The sequence below is a fragment of the Symphalangus syndactylus genome, chromosome 11 (genome assembly GCF_028878055.3).
Source record: "Symphalangus syndactylus isolate Jambi chromosome 11, NHGRI_mSymSyn1-v2.1_pri, whole genome shotgun sequence".
NCBI classification, from domain to species: domain Eukaryota; kingdom Metazoa; phylum Chordata; class Mammalia; order Primates; family Hylobatidae; genus Symphalangus; species Symphalangus syndactylus.
The window spans coordinates 100,283,090-100,301,847 of record NC_072433.2 but is presented as its reverse complement, the minus strand read 5'-3'; the positions used below and the strand labels follow the sequence as shown (position 1 = coordinate 100,301,847).

Below are 18,758 nucleotides of genomic sequence, written 5' to 3'. Positions count from 1 at the left end.
AAGTGATCCTCACTTCTGGGTCGCTCAAAGTACTGAGATTTACAGGCATGAGCCACTGTGCCCAGCTGGTGGACTTCTTTTTATTTGCTATTTTATCTCTAGTACCCAACAAGATACTTGGCACATAGTGGGTGATAAATATTTTTTTAATGAAGGAAGGATGGAATATGAAAAAGCATTAATTTAATGCAGTTGTCTCAAGAATCCAGAGAAATGTTCACTTTTGAAGGAGGTTCCCACCTTAAGAAAGATAAAATAAATTAGTCCAATACTGTTACCCATTTTGTGTTTTTTCAAATTCCCACATTCTCCCAAATAGTAGCTGTTTGCATTTCAGGGTTAGCTTTTATTTCCCATGTGATACATTTCCCTCTCTATCACTAGCGACAGTAGTGAAAGGTGTTTGAAAAATAATTTCAAATGAAAAAGGTGAGATATGAACTATTTGAAGAAACAGAACGAAAACAATAATTTAGATACGAAAAAAATAAGTAGTTTTCATTAGTTTGGACAAAGGTTTGGGCAAGTTTTCTCATATGCCATAGGCTTTATCTTCATTCATTTGCACTGCTGTAACAGGATACCACAGACTAGGTGATTTATAAAGAACAGAACTTTATTTCTCAGCGTTCTGGAGGCTAGGAAGTTCAAAAGCAAGGCACTAGAAGGATTGGTAGCTGGTAAGGGCTGCTCTCTGCTTCCAAGTTGGCACCCTTGTTGCTATCTCCTCTGGAGGGGAGGAACACTGTATCCTCACGTGGTGGAAAAAGCAGAAGAGCAAAAGAGCACTCCATTCAACCTCAAGCCCTTTTGTAAGGGTATTAATCTCATTTATGAGAGTGGAGCCTTCCCAAGGCCACACCACTTAATGCTGTTCCATTGGGGATTAAGTTTCAATATGAATTGTGAAGGGGACACCTTCATTCAAACCATAGCAGGCTTCCACATAACAGGCTGTGAAGGGCCAAGAGTAGGCTGCTGGTGCCTTCAAATAGTGTATTCCTTATAACTGGGAAAATAAGCCAGGTATTTCAGAGCCTGGTTAGTTCTAGAATATGAAATTCTAAAATATTGTTAATGGTATGAAACAGAAGAAAGAGAGAGGACAAGAGGGAGGGAGGGAGGGAAGAAGGAAGGAAGGAAGGAAGAAAGGAAGGATGGAAGGGTGAGAGGGAGGGAGGAAGAAGGAATGAAAGAAGGAAGGAGAAAGGAAAGAAAGAAAGGAAAGAAATGAAATGTATTGTTAAGAATGTGTAACAGACCATTTGATCCAGCAATACCCAGATACTGGATATCTACTCAAAGAAAAAGAAGTCATTATATAAATAAGACACCTGCATTCATATGTTTGTCAAGCACAATTCACAATCATGAAGATATGGAATAAACCTAAGTGCTCATCAAAGATGAGTGGATAAAGAAAACATGGTGTGTGTGTATATATGTGTAGATATAATGGAATATTACTGAGCCATTGGAAAAAAACAATGACATACTGTCTTTGCAGCAACTTGGATGGAACTAGAGGCTATTATCCTAAGGGAAGTTACCTGGGAATAGAAAGCCAAATACCACATGTTCTCACTTATAAATGGGAGATAAGCTGTGGGGACACCAGCAAAGTGCTGCATGCACGGGTATGCAGAGGCATGCAGAGTGGACATGGGAGACTCAGTGGGGGAGGGTGGGAGAGGAACATGGGGTAAAAAATTACCTATTGGCTACAGTGTACACTATTTGAGTGATAGCTATACTAAAAGCCCAGACTCCACATTATACAGTTTATCCATGTAACCAAAAACCCACTTGTACCTCTAAAGCTACTGAAATTTAAAAAAGATTGTATAACAGTAAATGGGTTTCATATTCAGAGAGTGGTAAAGGAGTTGGGGGATGTTGATTCAAATTCTGTTAGGAAATTCTATAAGAGCATGATGATAGTTTAATTGGACAATGTAATTGAGTATCTTTGATAAAGAAATTTATTATTTGACTCTGGCTTCATTTTAAAAATATGGCCTCTTTTCTCCAGGAAGAATATTCAAAATACTTGTCAATGGGGAGTAGCCATAGCAATGGAGGAAGATTTTAGAAACCTTGGTTGTGCAAAATCAAAATGTTAGTCTCTCTTTCTTTTTTTTCCTTCCTTCCTTCCTTCCTTCCTTCCTTCCTTCCTTCCTTCCTTCCTTCCTTCCTTCCTTCCCTTCTTTTCCTTTCTCTTTCTCTCTCTCTTTCTTTCTTTTTTTTTTTTTTGCAGGGTCTTAGGGTCTTGCTCTGTCTCCCAGGCTGGAGTACAGTGGCAAAATCATGGCTGAAGGCGGCCTTGGACTCAAGCAATCCTCCCACTTCAGCCTCCTGAGTAGCTGGGACCAGGCCTGGATAATTTTTGTTAAATTTTCTGTAGAGACGAAGGTCTCCCTATGTTGCCCAGACTGGTCTGGAACTCCTGGGCTCAAGCAATCCTCCTGCCTTAGCCTCCCAAAGTGGTGGGATTATTGGCATGAGCCACTGTGCTTAGCCCAAAGTGTTAGTCTTATGGCTGCTAAACTGTGGAAACGTCTGGAGGTTTTTAGAGATTGGGATAGGGCAACCTGAGGAGGGAGTGGGCACTCTCTGGTTTGGGGCAGTAGTCATGTACCAACTCAGTAAGAATTGTTTCCTAATATTTTCTAATACTGATACAGTCATACCAGCCCTGTTTATCTCTTTAATTAATTGAACTGAGCATCATATAGCTCACCTTTTAATGGAGCTATCAAGGTGAGAGTGTTGAAGGACTTCAGAGAACAGAAAGGTTAATGTCAGGACAAGAGTTAAAAAGTTGTTAAGATTTAGACAAGCACCAAAGAGTTGTTAAGATTTAGACAGGCACCACCCTGGGCAACACTGCAAGACCTTGCCTCTACAATATATATAGAAAATTAGCTAGGCATGGTGGCGCACGTCTGTAGTCTCAGCTATTGGGGAGGCTCAGGTGGGAGGATTGCTTGAGCCTGAAAAGTTGAGGCTGCAGTGAGCTATGATTGTGCCATTGCACTCCAGCCTAGGTGACAGAGAAAGACTCTATCTTAAAAAAAAAAAAAAAGGAAGATTTAGACAGGCAAATGGAGCTGACACTCCACGCAGGAGAAAGAGCAACAGGAAGCAACAGGAAGATACATTAATGTGGGAATGAGCTTGGGAAAGATAGTAAGAAGACACCTTAACTTGCATTTAAATGGAAGAAGTGTTTTCCATTCAAGTAGTCAGGGATAAAAATTTATTGAAGAAAAAGGGGAATCTACAAAAAACCTATAGCTAACATCATTTTTAACGGTAAAAGACTGAATGCCTCCCCACCACCCTGCCAAGAGCAGCACAAGACAAAGTTGTCTGCTCTTTCCATTTCTATACAGCATTATACTAGAGATGCTAGCTAGGACAGCTAAATAAGAAAAAGAAATAAAAGACATCCAGATTGTAAAAGAAGAAGTAAAAAAAATCTCCATTTGCAAATGACATTATCTTGTATACAAAAAATTCCAAGAAATACACCAAAAGGTTAGAACTAACAAATGAGTTCAGCAAGATTGCAAGATACGAGCTCAATGTGCAAAAATCAATGGCAATTCTGTACATTCATAAACAATCTAAAAATGTAATTAAGAAAAACATTTCATTTGCAATAGATTAAAAAAGAATAAAATACTTAGGAATAAATTTAACAAGAGAAGTACAAGATTTATACATGGAAAACTACAAAATGCCATTGAAAAGAATCAAAGCAAACTTAAGTAAATGAAAAGACACCTAAGTTCATGGATTGGAAGACCTAATATTATTAAAATGTCAACATTCCCAAACTGATCTACAGACTCAGTGCATGCCTATCAAAATTTCATCTGGCTACTTGGCACAATAACAAGCTGATCCTAAAATTCTTTGAAATGCAAGGGACTCAGAAGAGCCCAAGCAACCCTGAAGAAGAACAAAGTTGGAGGACTCAACACATGTTCTGATTTTAAATCTTTGTATGAAACTCCAATAACCAAGATGTGTAGTATTAGCATAAGGATGGACATACAAATAAATGGAATAGAATTGAGAGTCCAGAAATAAATCTTTATATTTATGGCTAATTGGTTTTTGACAAGGGTACAAAAGTTATTCAGTGGGAGGAAAGAATACTTTTTTTTTTCAATAAAAAGTGTTGGGACAACTGGATAACAATGAGAAGAATGAAGTTGGACTTTTATATCACATGATAAAAAAAAGTTAACAAAAAATGGATCGTTGACCTCAACATAAGGGCTAAAACTAAAAAAATTATTAGAGGAAAACAATAGGAGTAAATCTTTGTGACCTTGCATTAGGCAATCATTTATTAAATATGGCACCAAAAGCATAAGCAATAAAAGAAAAAATAGATAAATTGGATTTCATTAAATTAAAATTTTGATGTTTCAAAGAACTCTACCAAGAAAGGGAAAAGACAGCTGTCAAAATTGGAGAGAATATTTGCAAATTTATATCTGCCGAAGGTCTAATCTCCACAGTATATAAAGAACTCCTAAAATTAAACAATACAAAGGCAACCCAATTTAAAAATAGGCAAAGGATTTGAATAAACATTTCTCCAGAGAAGATATACAAATGGCCTACAAACACATGAAAAGATGTTCAACATTATCAATCTTTAGGGTAATGCAAATAAAAGCCACATAGCAAGAATAAAGACAACAAGTGTTGGCAAAGATGTAGAGAAATTGAAACCCTCATACATGGCTGGTGGGAATGTGAAATGGTGCAGCCATCTTGGAAAATATAGTAATTTGGTAGTTCCTTAAAATCTTAAAGATAAAATTGCCCTATTACCAAGCAATTCCATTCTTAGGTATATACCCGAGAGAATTGAAAACATATGTCCATATTAAAAACTTGCTCACAAATGTTCATAGCAACATTATTCATAATAGTTGAAAAATGGAAACAACAAAAATATCCATCAATTGATGAATGGATAAACAAAATATGGTAAACCCATACAATGGAATATTATTTGGCAATAAAAAGGAATGAACCATTAGTACATATACAACATGGATAAAACTTGAAAACAGGCTAAGTGAAAGAAGCCGTATACAAAGAGCCACATATTGTCTTACTCTGTTTATATGGAGTGTCCAGAATAGGTAAATCCAGAGACACAAAGTAGACTTTGTGTTTGCCAGGGCTGGAGGAGGGATACATACAATGACTGCTAATGAGTCTGAGTTTCATTTGGGGGTGATGAAAATGTTCTAAATAAGATAGTGCTGATGGCTGCACAACTCTGTGAATATACTAAAAACCACTAAATTATGTTAAAAGGTAAATTTTGTGATATGTGAATTATCCATTAATAAAACATAAAATATAACTTGTAGAATGACATTACGGAAAACTGTACTTTGGAGAAAAATTGCTGGGCTAGAGTATAGGGAATGCTTTGGAGTCATTCATTAAGCTATAGTAACTGAAATGTAAGGTGACAAGGCTTGGGAAAGGTGCTGCTAAGCGGTAAAAGTGGAGAGCAAGTGGGGACGAAAGGACTAAATGACTGGAAGAGAAGATGAAGGAAGGGGAACTGAAAATGACTCCAAACTTACTAGGCTGGAAACTATGATTCCATTTACACAAATTTGTAAGCTGCAATTAAAGTTGGTTGTTGATGGAAGGTGACAAATTCTGTTTTAAACACGGTTTTATAGTGATGACAGGACTTAGCAAGAGTGTCTGGTTGTCACATAAAGAATATTAACTGGAGCATAGGTAAGAGTGGCTGGAGATGCCAATTTAAGAGGATTTGCTTAGAAGGGGAAGTTTGAGCTCATGTGATAACCATGCGAAACAACTGAGGATGACTGGGAGAGGGAAGCTGACTTATCAAGGTAGGCAGGAGCCCATTCTTCATGCCTCAGCATGTGCCTGTTGGAAATCCCTACCATAGCAGTCCATCCATGGGCACTTCATGAACTCAAAGGCTAGGAAGGTGGCTTTCCCAGCCTGTGCCTCAGACCTTCCTTCACCCCTCAGCTTGATACAATACCAGGTTAACTGACTCCTTTATTATTAAGTATATGAGGCATCATATTATACTGATTTTTTTTTTTTTTTGCCCCTTTTGGGTAGCTGCTGTAACATTCTAGCTAAGAGACAGTAATGGAATGATGCTGTTTTAGCCCAAATGGCTCCAGAAATAACAGGGGCAGGCATTTGGAATTCATTTAATTTAAGCATGTTCTCCAAATTTTACTAGATCTATTTTTATGCATCTATTTAAAATACTTTTTTTGTTTTCCTCTCCAGGAAATTGACCATATGCAGGTACTCCTGGGAGGACTTAAAACTTTATTTTTTTTTAACTTCCTTGGATTTCCAAATCCCTAATCTCCACTGATTAATTTTCTTTTCCATAGAAAATGTGATATAGTTTAAAGAAATTTGGAGAACAAATGAGCAAAAATTTTTGAAAGATACTCTGAATATTGACAATGACACAGATACTAAGTTTTAGGCTCAAAAATATCTAATCAGACAGCGAAGGGGTTTTCGATGCATCATCTGATGCTTGCATAAAGTAGTGAATCTCAAATCATTATCAAATCCCCACTGGTAATGTCGGAGATGTTGATGCCAAATGACTGTGGGTTATTAGGATGCCGAGGCTGGGTGTGAAGCAGTCTGCAAATGTTACTAATGAGACAGACAAATACCACAGGGGTGCTTTCTTTGCTTGAGTTATATTTGCAGTTGGAGAAGGCTGGGTTTTTGTTTGTTTTTTTCTGTATGTGTGATGTAATCTGGAAATAGTCTTCAAGTACTTCTTTTCTTAGCCAGTTTTAAACATAGACTAACCAAATTATCTACTGCATCCCAACTGGTTTTTAGCAGTAAGTCACTGGGTCTAAAGCAGTGTAGCTGACTTCATGAACAATAAGGTGAAGACCTGGCCATGATGGGACAGACTTCAGTGAGCAGTTTCAGGAGGGGTCAACCAGGCTAACAGCCCAGATTCTCTAATCCTTGCCGAGGTGCTTCTACTAACTTGACTGAAGGGACATAGTAAAGGAAGAAAAGCTCAGAAGTACAAGTAGAGACTTTGGTTCAAGATCTCATGCTCATAGTTTACTAGTAGTAAGGCTCTGGGCAACATACTTCCCAAAAGTTACCTCCAGGCCAGCGTGGTGGCTCAAGCCTGAAAACCTAGCACTTTGGGAGGCCGAGGCGGGTGGATCACCTGAGGTCAGGAGTTCGAGACCAGCCTGGCCAACATGGTGAAATCCCGTCTCTACTAAAAATACAAACAAATTAGCTGGGAGTGGTGGCTGGCACCTGTAATCCCAGCTACTTGGGAGGCTGAGGCAGAGGAATCACTTGAACCTGGGAGGCGGAGGTTGCAGTGAGCCGACATTGTGCCATTGCCTGGGCGACAGAGTGAGACTCTGTCTCAAAACAAACAAACAAAAAAAGTTATCTCCATATGCTCTCTCAGTGTTTTCACTTCCTACACACCATTCAATCCACACTCGTCTAATTTCTATCACCACCACTTAATGACACTGATTCTCTCAAGGTCCCTAGTAATCTCCAAAGCCAGATGACACTTCTTCATTGTCAGCTTTTTTAAACTCTCAGTAGCATCCCACACAGGTTACCACTGTCCTTCTTAAAACATGACACAGTTTTCAGTTTTTCTGTTCTTCTCTGGATGTTCTTTCTTATGATTCTGTTTACAGAAATCTGTAAGCTGCAATTAAAGTTGGTTTCAGTGGAAGGTAAATTCTATCCAACCTGAAAGAATTAAGGATCTCAAGGACAAGTCCTGGGACTGCATTATTACTCACTCTCTCCCTTGGTGACCTCATATGTTCTCATGACCTTCGACATCAACTATAATCTGTATGCCAATGAGTTCCAAATTATCACCATATGCTGGAGTCTCTCATGAATCCAAGATGCATATATGCAACTGCTATTGACATCCCCTTAGATGTCAAATAGGAATCTCAGGTTTAACACATCCAACGTGGAACACTTGATTTCCTCTGCCAAACCTGGTCCTTCCCCACACCAACCCAAAAACTGGTAGTCATCCTTGATTCCTATCTTTCTGTCATTACCTGTATCCAATCATTCACTGAATCCTGGTCAGTTTTACCTAAAAAATACATCTCAAGTCCATTTCTTACCATCTCCATTGATTTCACCGAGTTCTAAGCCACAAACATCCTCTTACCTGGACCACTGCAATAGTCTTTAACAGGTTTCCTTGCCTTACTTTTATGGCACTTCAACCCAGTTTTTACACAGAAGGAATAATTATCTTGCTTTAACTTGTTGATTTTGAAGATTTGTACACATACAATTGGACAGAGAGTAGCATGAATTCCCACATACCTATCACTGAGCTATAACAGTTATCAATTCATCATTACAGTTTGTTTCATCAATAACCCCATCTATCTTCCCGCCTCCTCTAGTACTTTGACATGAATCCCAGACATCATGTCATTTTACCCCTAAATATTTCAATATATCTCTAAAATACAGGATTCTTTTTCTTTAAATGTAACCACAAGACCATTAACACATCTAAAAATATTAATAATTTCTTAACATCATGAAATATCCAAAAAGTATATTTCTGAATACTATATAAATATGTAATTTTCATAATTCATAATTTTTTATAGTTACTTTGTTTGAATCAAGATCTCAATAAAGTCCACATATTGCCATTGGTCAATACGACTTTGAGTCTCTTTTGATATGCAGAGTTTTTCTTTCAGTAATTTCTCACTTGCTTACTTCCCTTTTTCCCTTTGCATTTTATTTGATGAAGAAACCACATTGTTCTGTCTAGTAGAGTTATATAGGGGTTTTTTTGTGGTTAACGTAACATTTCTTCATGTAAACACTGCTAAGGTGGCTTTGTAGGTGGTAATGTTTTCTTCCATCAGAAATCACGTGTCTGGCTGTATGTCCTTTTGTAATGTTAGTAGCTATTATGCTAAATACTTAAATCTATTAATTCATTAAGGGTTGCAAAATAGGGATATTCTGTCAATTCTTAATTTATTAGCAGCGATACTTGTATGAGGGAGAAACTGTCCTTGGTTCTTACTTTTTAGATTACCTAGTGGTAAAGCTTGTAAAGACATAGATTTACCTTTTAAAAATGTAAACTGGATCATGTCTTTGTCCTGCAGAAAGTCTTCCTGTGGCATCTTCATGCACACAGTGAAATGTGTAGTGTATACATATCCTGCACAATTTGGTCTGACATGATCTTTTTCATCATGTTCCATCACTGCTAGTAAACTATTAGAATGAGCTTAAATTTCAATTCAATAAAAACTTGAAGTTTATTAAAATGTATTGAAAAGGTCAAGCCCTTTGTTTCCCTAGGCTTTTTGCCCTTACTGTTTCCTTTGCCTGTCCACCCTTCCCTCACTTGTTGCCTAGTTGGCTCCTTCTTTGCCTACATGCTGAAATGTCATCTCTGCATAGAGGCCTTCTCTGACCTCTTCACTTAAGGGGCCTACTCTCCCCTATCTTAGCTCCTGTTTAATTCCTTTATAGCATCCAACACAAACTACAACTATCTTTTTTTCTTTTCTTTTCTTTGAGATGGAGTTTCGCTTGTTGCCCTATAACTATCTTTTTTTCTTTTCTTTTCTTTGAGATGGAGTTTTGCTCTTGTTGCCCAGGCTGGGGTGCAATGGCTTGATCTCGGCTCGCCACAACCTCTGCCTTCCGTGTTCAAGCGATTCTCCTGCCTCAGCCTCCCAAGTAGCTGGGATTACAGGCATGCACCACCACACCTGGCTAATTTTGTATTTTTAGTAGAGATGGGCTTTCTCCATGTTGGTCAGGCTGGTCTTGAACTCCCGACCTCAGGTGACCCACCCGCCGTGGCCTCCTAAAGTGCTGGAATTATAGGCGTGAGCCACTCTGCCCGGCCTGTAACTATCTTTTTAAATATACTTATTAATCATTTCCCATCAAGAGTGCTAGCTCTGTGAAAGCAGGGATCTTTTCCATCCCATACACCACTGAATCCCAGGGCACATGCAGGACAATATCTAGCACACAGTGGGTGCTTTACTTTTTCTGAATGAACACCACAAACTTGCCGACCCTACATATCCTCATCTATATGAATGGGATGCAGGGATGAGCTAGGTAACTACAGAATTCCTTGCAGGTTGTCCATGTTTTTCTCTGAGGACATAGAGATGAGGATATGGATCATTCATTGCAATGCTTCCTGAGTTCTTCGTGTTGTAGTTCCTTGAGCAAATGATGTCTGTTATGGGGCAGGCCATTGAGGCTGGTGAGAGGCTCCCAACCCAGGACCTGAGAGAGGAGCTGGTCCGGTAATTGATCAGAAGGCCACAGGAGTTTGGATAGGGAGAGCATTTCTGGAGTCACAGGGGTGGGAGAGTGGGATGAGCTTTTAGATTTACGGCAGGAAATTCTTTGGAGTATGTATTTTGAGGGCTCTCTAATTTTTAGGTGCTAGGATTTCCTGAGTCTCCATAGGGTTTTGAAATCCCCCTATGCCCTCAAAATTCACTTTCTTCAGGAAATCCCATCAATTTAAGAATTATTTCAAAGCATTCTCCTTTTACAATGTAAACACTCTGGGCATGGTTGAGAAGATTATTCACGTGCGTGTGAATTAGTTTAACCAGACTGCTTTCAACCTAAAATCTGAGGTATCAGCGTTGTGTTTAGCTTGAGAGAGTCAACGGAGAAGGGGACAATTCTAGAGTTTGGGTGCTCTTGTGGGCTGGAGGACAGGCTTCCTCAGCACAGTGGACTGCTGGGGTAGGCAAGGATGGCTGGGGCACCCCAGGGGTAGAGACAGTGGACCAGGCCAACTAGTCCCAAGGTTTTCAGTTTCCCTAGTGCTAGAGGTTCAGGGTTTTTTCTCAGGATTGCTTTAATTAACCTGATGTTTATCACCAGTAGAGGGTACAGACCAGACCCAGAATAGAGTTTCTGCCATGTACAGATTCACTGAAGTCGGCAGCCATACACAGAGAGGCCAGACTGCCCTAACAGCAGAAAGGTGATGCCAGTGTGCCCACAGCATGGTGTTGGTGCACAGCCTCATCCAGTCATGCCCAGGGCAGCTTCTACTTACCCAGAAATGTTCCCAGGACTACTGCTGCCTCTTCTCATCCCAGGGACCAGATGAGAAGAGACTGGGCTTTAGAGAAGACAAGGCCTCTGGAAGGAGAGGAACCCAAGCACCAGGCTGTTGCCTGAATGCAAAGCAGGTTTTCATCCTTCTCCCAGACCTGCTGCCTCATCTTGATAAATTCCCCTGCCACCTCCTGCCCACACCTCTCCATAGGAGCTTAATCCCTGCTGAAGCAGGAGGACTTGCAGAAGCTTTTTTGGAGAGATCATGTTAAGGCAGCCACACAGTATAACAGGATTTGTAGTCATGTAGAGTTATACACTTGGTAAACCCTGGCAAGCTCTAATTGTGAAACCTTTTTCTTACAGCCTGAAACCTACTTGGGGCTTTATTCTTTGGTGTGTTGAGAAGACATGATGAGTCGGTCCATATGTTTCTAACATTCTTATAATATTGACCCAGTTGCATTCTTGTTCAAAGCAGTACCTTAGCTTTCTTGATAGCAGAGATCCAAGACAATGAGGTGAAAAAGAAATCATAAGACATTTAAATTACCACCAAAAAAAATCATTTCATGGAATTTTAGATTATAAGAAAACCAATCTAGACTCCTCCTCAATGCAAGAAGTCCTACTCTTTTTTTTTTTTTTTGAGATGGAGTCTCACTCTGTTGCCCAGGCTGGAGTACAGTGGCGTGATCTCGGTTCGGCTCACTCCAACCTCCGCCTCCCAGTTTCAAGCGATTCTCCTGCCTCAGCCTCCTGAGTAGCTGGGATTATTGGCGTGTGCCACCACGCCCAGCTAATTTTTGTATTTTTAGTAGAGACGGGGGTTTCACCATGTTGGCCAGGCTGGTCTCGAATTCGTGACCTCGTGATCCGCCTGCATCGGCCTCCCAAAGAGCTGGGATTACAGGCGTGAGCCACTGCACCCGGCCTGGAAGCCCTACTCTTTACATGCAGTGGGGTTCAGCATGTCCCACCTATACTTGAACAATTTCAGGAGTGGGGATCACAACTACTTATTCCCTTGCATTGACAGGCATTTCTCTGTCTAACTTTCCTCGAGTCAGAATCTGATTACAAATTATCATTAGTCTTCGTTTCCCCTTCACAATTACAAAGAGGAAGTTAGTTTACTCGTCAAGTAACTATTAGTTATTATATCTCTGAATTCTTGTCTTCCCTACTGTGTACATTCTCTAGTTCTCCTGTTTCTGTTTTTCCTAGGAAGAAGTATCAGCATCCCCTCCTCTCCAAGCCTACTCCAAAGCTAATCTCATAGTTTTTGTCCTTGACACCTGCTCTCCTTTTCTCCCTTTTTAGGAACTTTGCTCCATCTCCTGGTTTCCCTTAGCTCCAGCCTACAAATACACCCATTCTACTCTCTATTCAACATTGCTTATCTACTCCAAAGATAGTCTCATCTCCCATTTTCCTGTCACCATCAAATTTATGGAAAGAATCGTGCATGGTCACTACCCCCAGTTTCTCCTCACTCCCTGTGGTAATTATCTATCTGCCTTCTTTCTCCTCAGCTTTATAGGAATCTATCTTTGAAGGACGGTCATGTCTTTGAAATGACCTTATCAGTCAGTAGGCTTTTCTACCCTCTGTAGCATATAATATTGATGCTGCTCCTCCTTCTGCCTTGACATCTTCCTTAGACTCCCAGATGCAGAGGTCTCCTGGTTATTTTCCCATTTCCCTAATTGACCTTCTCTATCATTTCCTCCTTTATTCTTTGGCCTCCATAAAAACAAAACAAAACAACCTTCCTTAAGGTAGTATCCTTAGACCACTTTTCTTTTCACTGTCCTCTCTTCCTAGGCAAATTTACCTGATTTCACGGTTTTATTTATTATTCTAACAGAGATAACCTCGAACCTCCATCTCCAGCTCAACCCTGACTTATCTCTATAGTTCCATTTCAAGCTCCTGCTGAACATCTCCATTTGAATGTCTTGATGCCACCTCAAGCTCATGATACCACAAACCTAATTTCCTCCCAAAGCTATTTATTCTCTGGAATTCCTAATTTTGTTGAGGACATTACCTTAACACCAATCAGCCAAGTTCTAGATCTACAAGTCGTTTTTAAGTTCGCCTCTTTTCTCCACAATTTCCATCTACTTTCTTTCTGTCTGCCCCCTCCTGTCTATTTCCATTGTCCCTTCTTTTTTTTTTTTTTTTTGAGACAGAGTCACTCTGTCACCCAGGCTGGAGTGCAGTGGCGCGATCTTGACGCACTGCAACATCTGCCTCCTGGTTCAAGTGATTCTCATGCCTCAGCCTCCTGAGTAGCTGGGGCTACAGCTGGGACTACATGGTGTGCACCACCATGCCTGGCTAAGTTTAGTTTTTTTTTTTTTTTTTTGAGACAGTGTCTCACTCTGTTGCCCAGGCTGGAGTGCAGTGGTGCGGTCTCGGCTCACTGCAACCTCCGCCTCCCAAGTTCAAGCGATTCTCCTTCTCAGCCTCCCGAGTAGTTGGGATTACAGGCACCTGCCACCACACCCAGCTAATTTTTTGTATTTTTAGTAGAGACGGGGTATCACCATGTCGGCCAGCCTGGTCTCAAACTCTTGATCTCAGGATCCTAGTAGAGACAGGATTTCACCATGTTGGCCAGGCTGGTCTTGAATTCCTGACCTCAAGTGATCTGCCCACCTCAGCCTCCCAAATGCTGGGATTACAGGCGTGAGCCACCATGCCAGCCATCCCTTCTTAATTCAGGCCCTTTTAACCTCTTGCTGAACTGTCTTGATAGTACAATTGGCATGTTCATTTCCCACTTTCAACCTACTACATCTGCTGCTGCCAGATTGTGGTGGAGTTGAATCTTATGTGAAGTATAAGTATTGAAGTATTTAAGTCATTGTTTATGAAGAAAATCTCATACAATCAACATTACCCTTGAAAATGCCTTATATTGTCTGTAAAGTAGAATCTACAGACACTGTTTCTCGGTAAGTTCAACACTGCTAATTTTTCCTCCACTTTTGGAACAGATTACTTTTCTTTTGGTTGAACACCAGATGAAGTCATCTGCTTGGCTTTAGGGGTGGAGTCGTATGAAAAATATGTATCTTTAAACGCCAGAATCACATTCAACACTAGCCTATTTGAGTTTATATTGGATACTCATGAGTGTGATTTAAATCTACTGGAATATCTAAAAGCACGGCTCTGATCTCCAATACTTGTATGCTAAAAAACCTTTAGTGGGTCTCCATTGCCTATTGAGAAGACCCATTTCTTTAACATGGCACTTAAAACTGCTCACTATCTGACACCAACCCCCCTTTCTCACCCAGCTTATGCTCCAGAATGGAATGCCTGTGATCCCCACGCCCACTCTGTACATTCCAGTCTCCATCCATACTTTCTCTCACAGTGGCCGGGAATGCTTTCCCCTTACTTCCCATCTCTGCTGGGCTCAGCCATTCTTCACAGGTCAACTCATGTGCTGCCTCTTCTAAGATTCCTTCACAGAGTCTTCTGTCCAGACCCTGTCCAGCCAAAATCATATTTCCCTCCTCTGAACTGCAGTCGCTCCTCATTTGTACTGTGTTTGTGGCAAGTATCATTTTCTATCTAGAATTGTCATTTCTGTTCATGTTTTACAAGACTATAAACACCTTCAGGGCAGGGGCAGTGCTCGAATCTTCTTCATAGTTATGTATACACCACCATTTCCAGCTTCAAGCACGCAGTTTTCAACAGATTTCAATGAAAAGATAAATTAAATAATGTAGCTTCCCATCTCCTCCCCATGCAGAATGTGCTCTAGTTTGGCAGTGCCCAAGAACTTGGGACCCAGTGCTCTAGAAAGAGCAGCAAACTCTTCCTAATCCCAGCAGCACCTCCATCAGGCAATGAATGAACTCAACAAGAAGGGGGATGGGTAAAACGTTATATGCAAATAGTTGCACTCTGCCCCTTCTTAAAGAGCAAAATAAACATGATTTTTTAAAAAGACCATGGAAGTTGACAATACAATGGCTTTTTCACAGAAGGCTTCAGGATATGCCAAGTTCTGTTATCGGGGATGGAGACATTTTGTCCCCATTGTGTAGAAAGAGACTAATGAGGTCTCTTAAGCAATCTCGCAGACTTAGTTTTGAAGCATCAGAACATTTTTCTGTGCATCCCAAATTCATTGGAACTTTAACTTTGTGGAGAGAAAAATCCTAGTTCCCCTCTGGCCCCATCTCATCTCTCTCCCAATAGACACAGGATGTTTTACCTCGGGAACTCAAAGTTGAAGGGGAGCTCAGATCCCAGCGGTGGACTGGGTATAACAGCCCCTTGAATCTTTTCTGAATCATACTCCACACTCCATAAATACAAATCTACCTCCGCTCAAACGAGCAGGAAGATTTTTAAGGAAGGTCTGGGGGTTGGGGAGCCTATCTGACATCTTTCAAGGGATGGGGGTTGGGGAGCCTTTCGACATCTTTCCAGGGATGGGGCCTCTGTCTTCATTATGGACATGCAGAAAATGTACTCTGCCCCAGTGACAGACAGAGGGAGTTTGACAGTGAATTTACACCCGTAGTGTTGATCAGTTTCCCTTTAGACTGATCAGGGAAAATGACTGCCCTGCACCCTTGTAAAATCTTAACGTTCCGTGAGAAGTGCACCGCGCTGTCTGATGTACAGTGTTTAGGTTTGTCTTGACCTTATTAAATCATGGAAAGCGGCCCCTATGAGGGAAGTTTTTTTTTTTTTTTTTTTTTTTTAATTTCCTGCACGATTATTCAGGTGGCTTTTCCTGTTTCTTCTCCCCCTCCTGGACTCGGGTCCTTAATTACTATTGCAGAGAACTGGAAGGATGCCTGCTCTGCTCTCCCAGCACGGTCTCCTCTGCTCGGCCTCCAGGCTACTCGCCCCCACCCTTTTCTCCCTCTAGCCCCGCCTCCTCCGCGCACCCCGTGGCCAGCAGCTAGACAGCTGTGTTCAATCAGAAACCACTTACAACTCCAGACGATTCAAAGGGGGAAACTTCGGCGTGAAGTGCAGCTCCGCTCCGGCTCCTTCCAGCTTTCTTTCCTTCTCTGGAATCCGAGGCGCGGATCTTCCTCGCCCCACCGCCCTAGTTTTTTCGGAAGCTCGCCGGTGCCCTCTAGGGTGTCGGCTCGTGCTGGGAGGTGCCCTCCATCCTGGTAATGGGGGACGGCGAGGTACCGTAGGAGTGGCGAGGCGGCGCCCAGGGTGGCACTGCCCCGGAACGGGGCGCTGGGTGTGCGCGGGAGGGTCCCCGCGCTGGCTCCGCTGCTGCCGCAGCTGCGAGCGCGCCGCGCCACCAAGCCTCCTGCAGCAATGGCTCGTCCGTGAAACGCGAGCCACGGCTGCTCCTTTTAAGAGTGCCTGCATCCTCCGTTTGCGCTTCGCAACTGTCCTGGGTGAAAATGGCTGTCTAGACTAAAATGTGGCAGAAGGGACCAAGCAGTGGATATTGAGCCTGTGAAGTCCAACTCTTAAGCTCCGAGACCTGGGGGACTGAGAGCCCAGCTCTGAAAAGTGCATCATGAATTCTGGAGTTGCCATGAAATATGGAAACGACTCCTCGGCCGAGCTGAGTGAGGTAAGAAACAGCTGAGGTCGGGAGCTAGGGTTTCTCGGGCGTTTGCTTTTCCACAAATCCCCCTCCCCTCGACCTCCCCACAGCCCTACACCCTATCCTCCTGTGCTCCCAGTCTGGAGGCAGCGCAACTGAAGATTAATAGATTTTCTGGATCTTGTTTTAACTTGTAGTGCTACTCAGGAAATGACCTGAACTGGCTTGATATTTCAGTCTGAAATGAGTGGCTTAAAAAAGAAACCTCTCACCAAGCCGCGAGGCGGTTTACTCACGACAGTCTGCGTCCCCTGTTCCTTCCCACCTGCTTCCACTAATTTATATACACCATTTTATTTCCCTGATCGGTAAAATACACGGACATTCCCGATGAGTTTTAGCCGATGGTAACTAATTTGGTGGGGGTGGTGGTGGTGAGGAGGACGCATTGAATTATTTCATCTCCCACTTGGCTCCCAGGTGCGATGCATTTGGCTACGTTCAGGCAAGGTGGTCTCTTCCCTAGGCTGAGATGAATGACCCGCGCTGGGGAGGAGTCTGGGGAGGAAGCACTTCAAAGCCGCTTTAGAACTTTATTTCCTGCCCGGGTCTGGACTCCTGAGTCTTTGAGGCAAGCGCATTTGCAATTCCTGGGCTCCCACTGTAAACTATCCACTTGAGTGTTTGAGACCAGCTTTGAAATTAAAGCTACATCAAACACTATGCAAATATGTGAGCAGTAAGATGCCCAAAGCCATCTTTTTTCATGACTTTAGGGATGCTTCGGACACATCCCTCAAAGCTTTGAATATCTGAAAAGTGGTGATGAGCAGCCTGTAGAACTGGGTGCTGAAAAGAAGAGGAAGTCTGTGTGCTTAGTGTCTACAGCTAGAGACTTGGTGTCTGTGGGTTTCCCTCTTGGTACTATCACTGAGCCATTTATGGGGGCAAAAGTAGCATAAGTAGTCTGCGTTTCTTGAGTATGGCTGAAGAGAGGAAAGAGTAAGAAAAGGAAAACAGTGTAAAAGCAGCCGGAAGGCAGATAATGGTGATGTCAGACTACCAGTGGTGAAGGGAAGAATGAAGGGATGGAGCCCCTGGGGGTGTGTGTGTGAGGGAACACCTGGTGATGGGAAAGAGGGGGGATTAAATGGGGTTGGGGGAAACCTAGGAGGTCTGCCGTCGGGCTGGTGAATGCTATTGGGCCCTGCCTGGTGCTTTTAAGTGTCATGCTGCTGCTGTGCTGTTCCTGCTCCGGTTTGAAATAGCATTTTGAGGTGCTGGCTGAATGAAGCAGAGCGTTTGCTAATCCTTATGGCTGTTGCCCCTGTGATGTAGAAGACTCAAGAAATGCTGAGAGTGAGAACTTAAAAATGGGAGGTGAGGGAGGAGGCATGAGGATTTAAGTGGCTTTTGCCAATTTTATAATTAACGGTCTCAAATCTGAACTAGAACCCAGGGCCCTGCTCCATCACTAACCCTGTTTCAGGAGAAGCCTTTGGTGATCTTCTAAGGTCATTGAAAACCCCAAAACTGAAGGCACTTCTTTTGCAGAGACTCTTTGCCAGGCAGGCCCTTCACAATGTTTCTATGCAGCAGAGTGCTGTCCAGTAACCTTTGTTTTAATGAATCGCAGACTTAGGAGGAGGGGGGCCAGAACCCTGAGTGAAGGAAGAGATGTGAATTGACTTTAGTCCTATTGGCACGTCCTTGAGCACATTGGGTGAGCAGAGAATATGACACTCAGGTGCTACATAAAATCACCCATTTTTTTGCCTAGTTGTATCCATTCTTTAAGTAATCCCTATAAAGCTTGTAGGCAAATGAGAGTGGAGAGTGCTTTGTAGTCCCTGCATTGGCTGGAAAAATATTTGAGCAGTATATGACATAATATTGTTCCTAAGGAAATAAGTTCCTTCCTCAACTATATCCTTTACCAGATGTTCTTTTCTTGTCATCGGTGTCTGCTCCTTTATTTTTTGCTTTCTTTCGAGCCAGTTTTAGGTTCCATGATTTAGTTGTA

The 18,758-nt window shown here is 42.0% G+C and overlaps 1 protein-coding gene across 2 annotated transcripts in view; it reads left to right on the top strand.

The window, feature by feature from the left end:
• Window positions 1-18,758, top strand: part of MCC (MCC regulator of WNT signaling pathway) — a 470,217-nt gene that overhangs the window by 176,702 nt on the left and 274,757 nt on the right. Inside the window, exon 1 of one of the 2 annotated variants that reach the window (XM_063612914.1) lies at window positions 16,123-16,762. The exons of the other annotated variant lie outside the window; for it this stretch is intronic. Within the exon in view, the coding sequence (XP_063468984.1) occupies window positions 16,706-16,762 (57 nt within the window). The 5' untranslated portion in view covers window positions 16,123-16,705. Of the gene's footprint in view, window positions 1-16,122; window positions 16,763-18,758 lie in introns of those variants that run through there. 2 annotated transcript variants of the gene reach the window in all.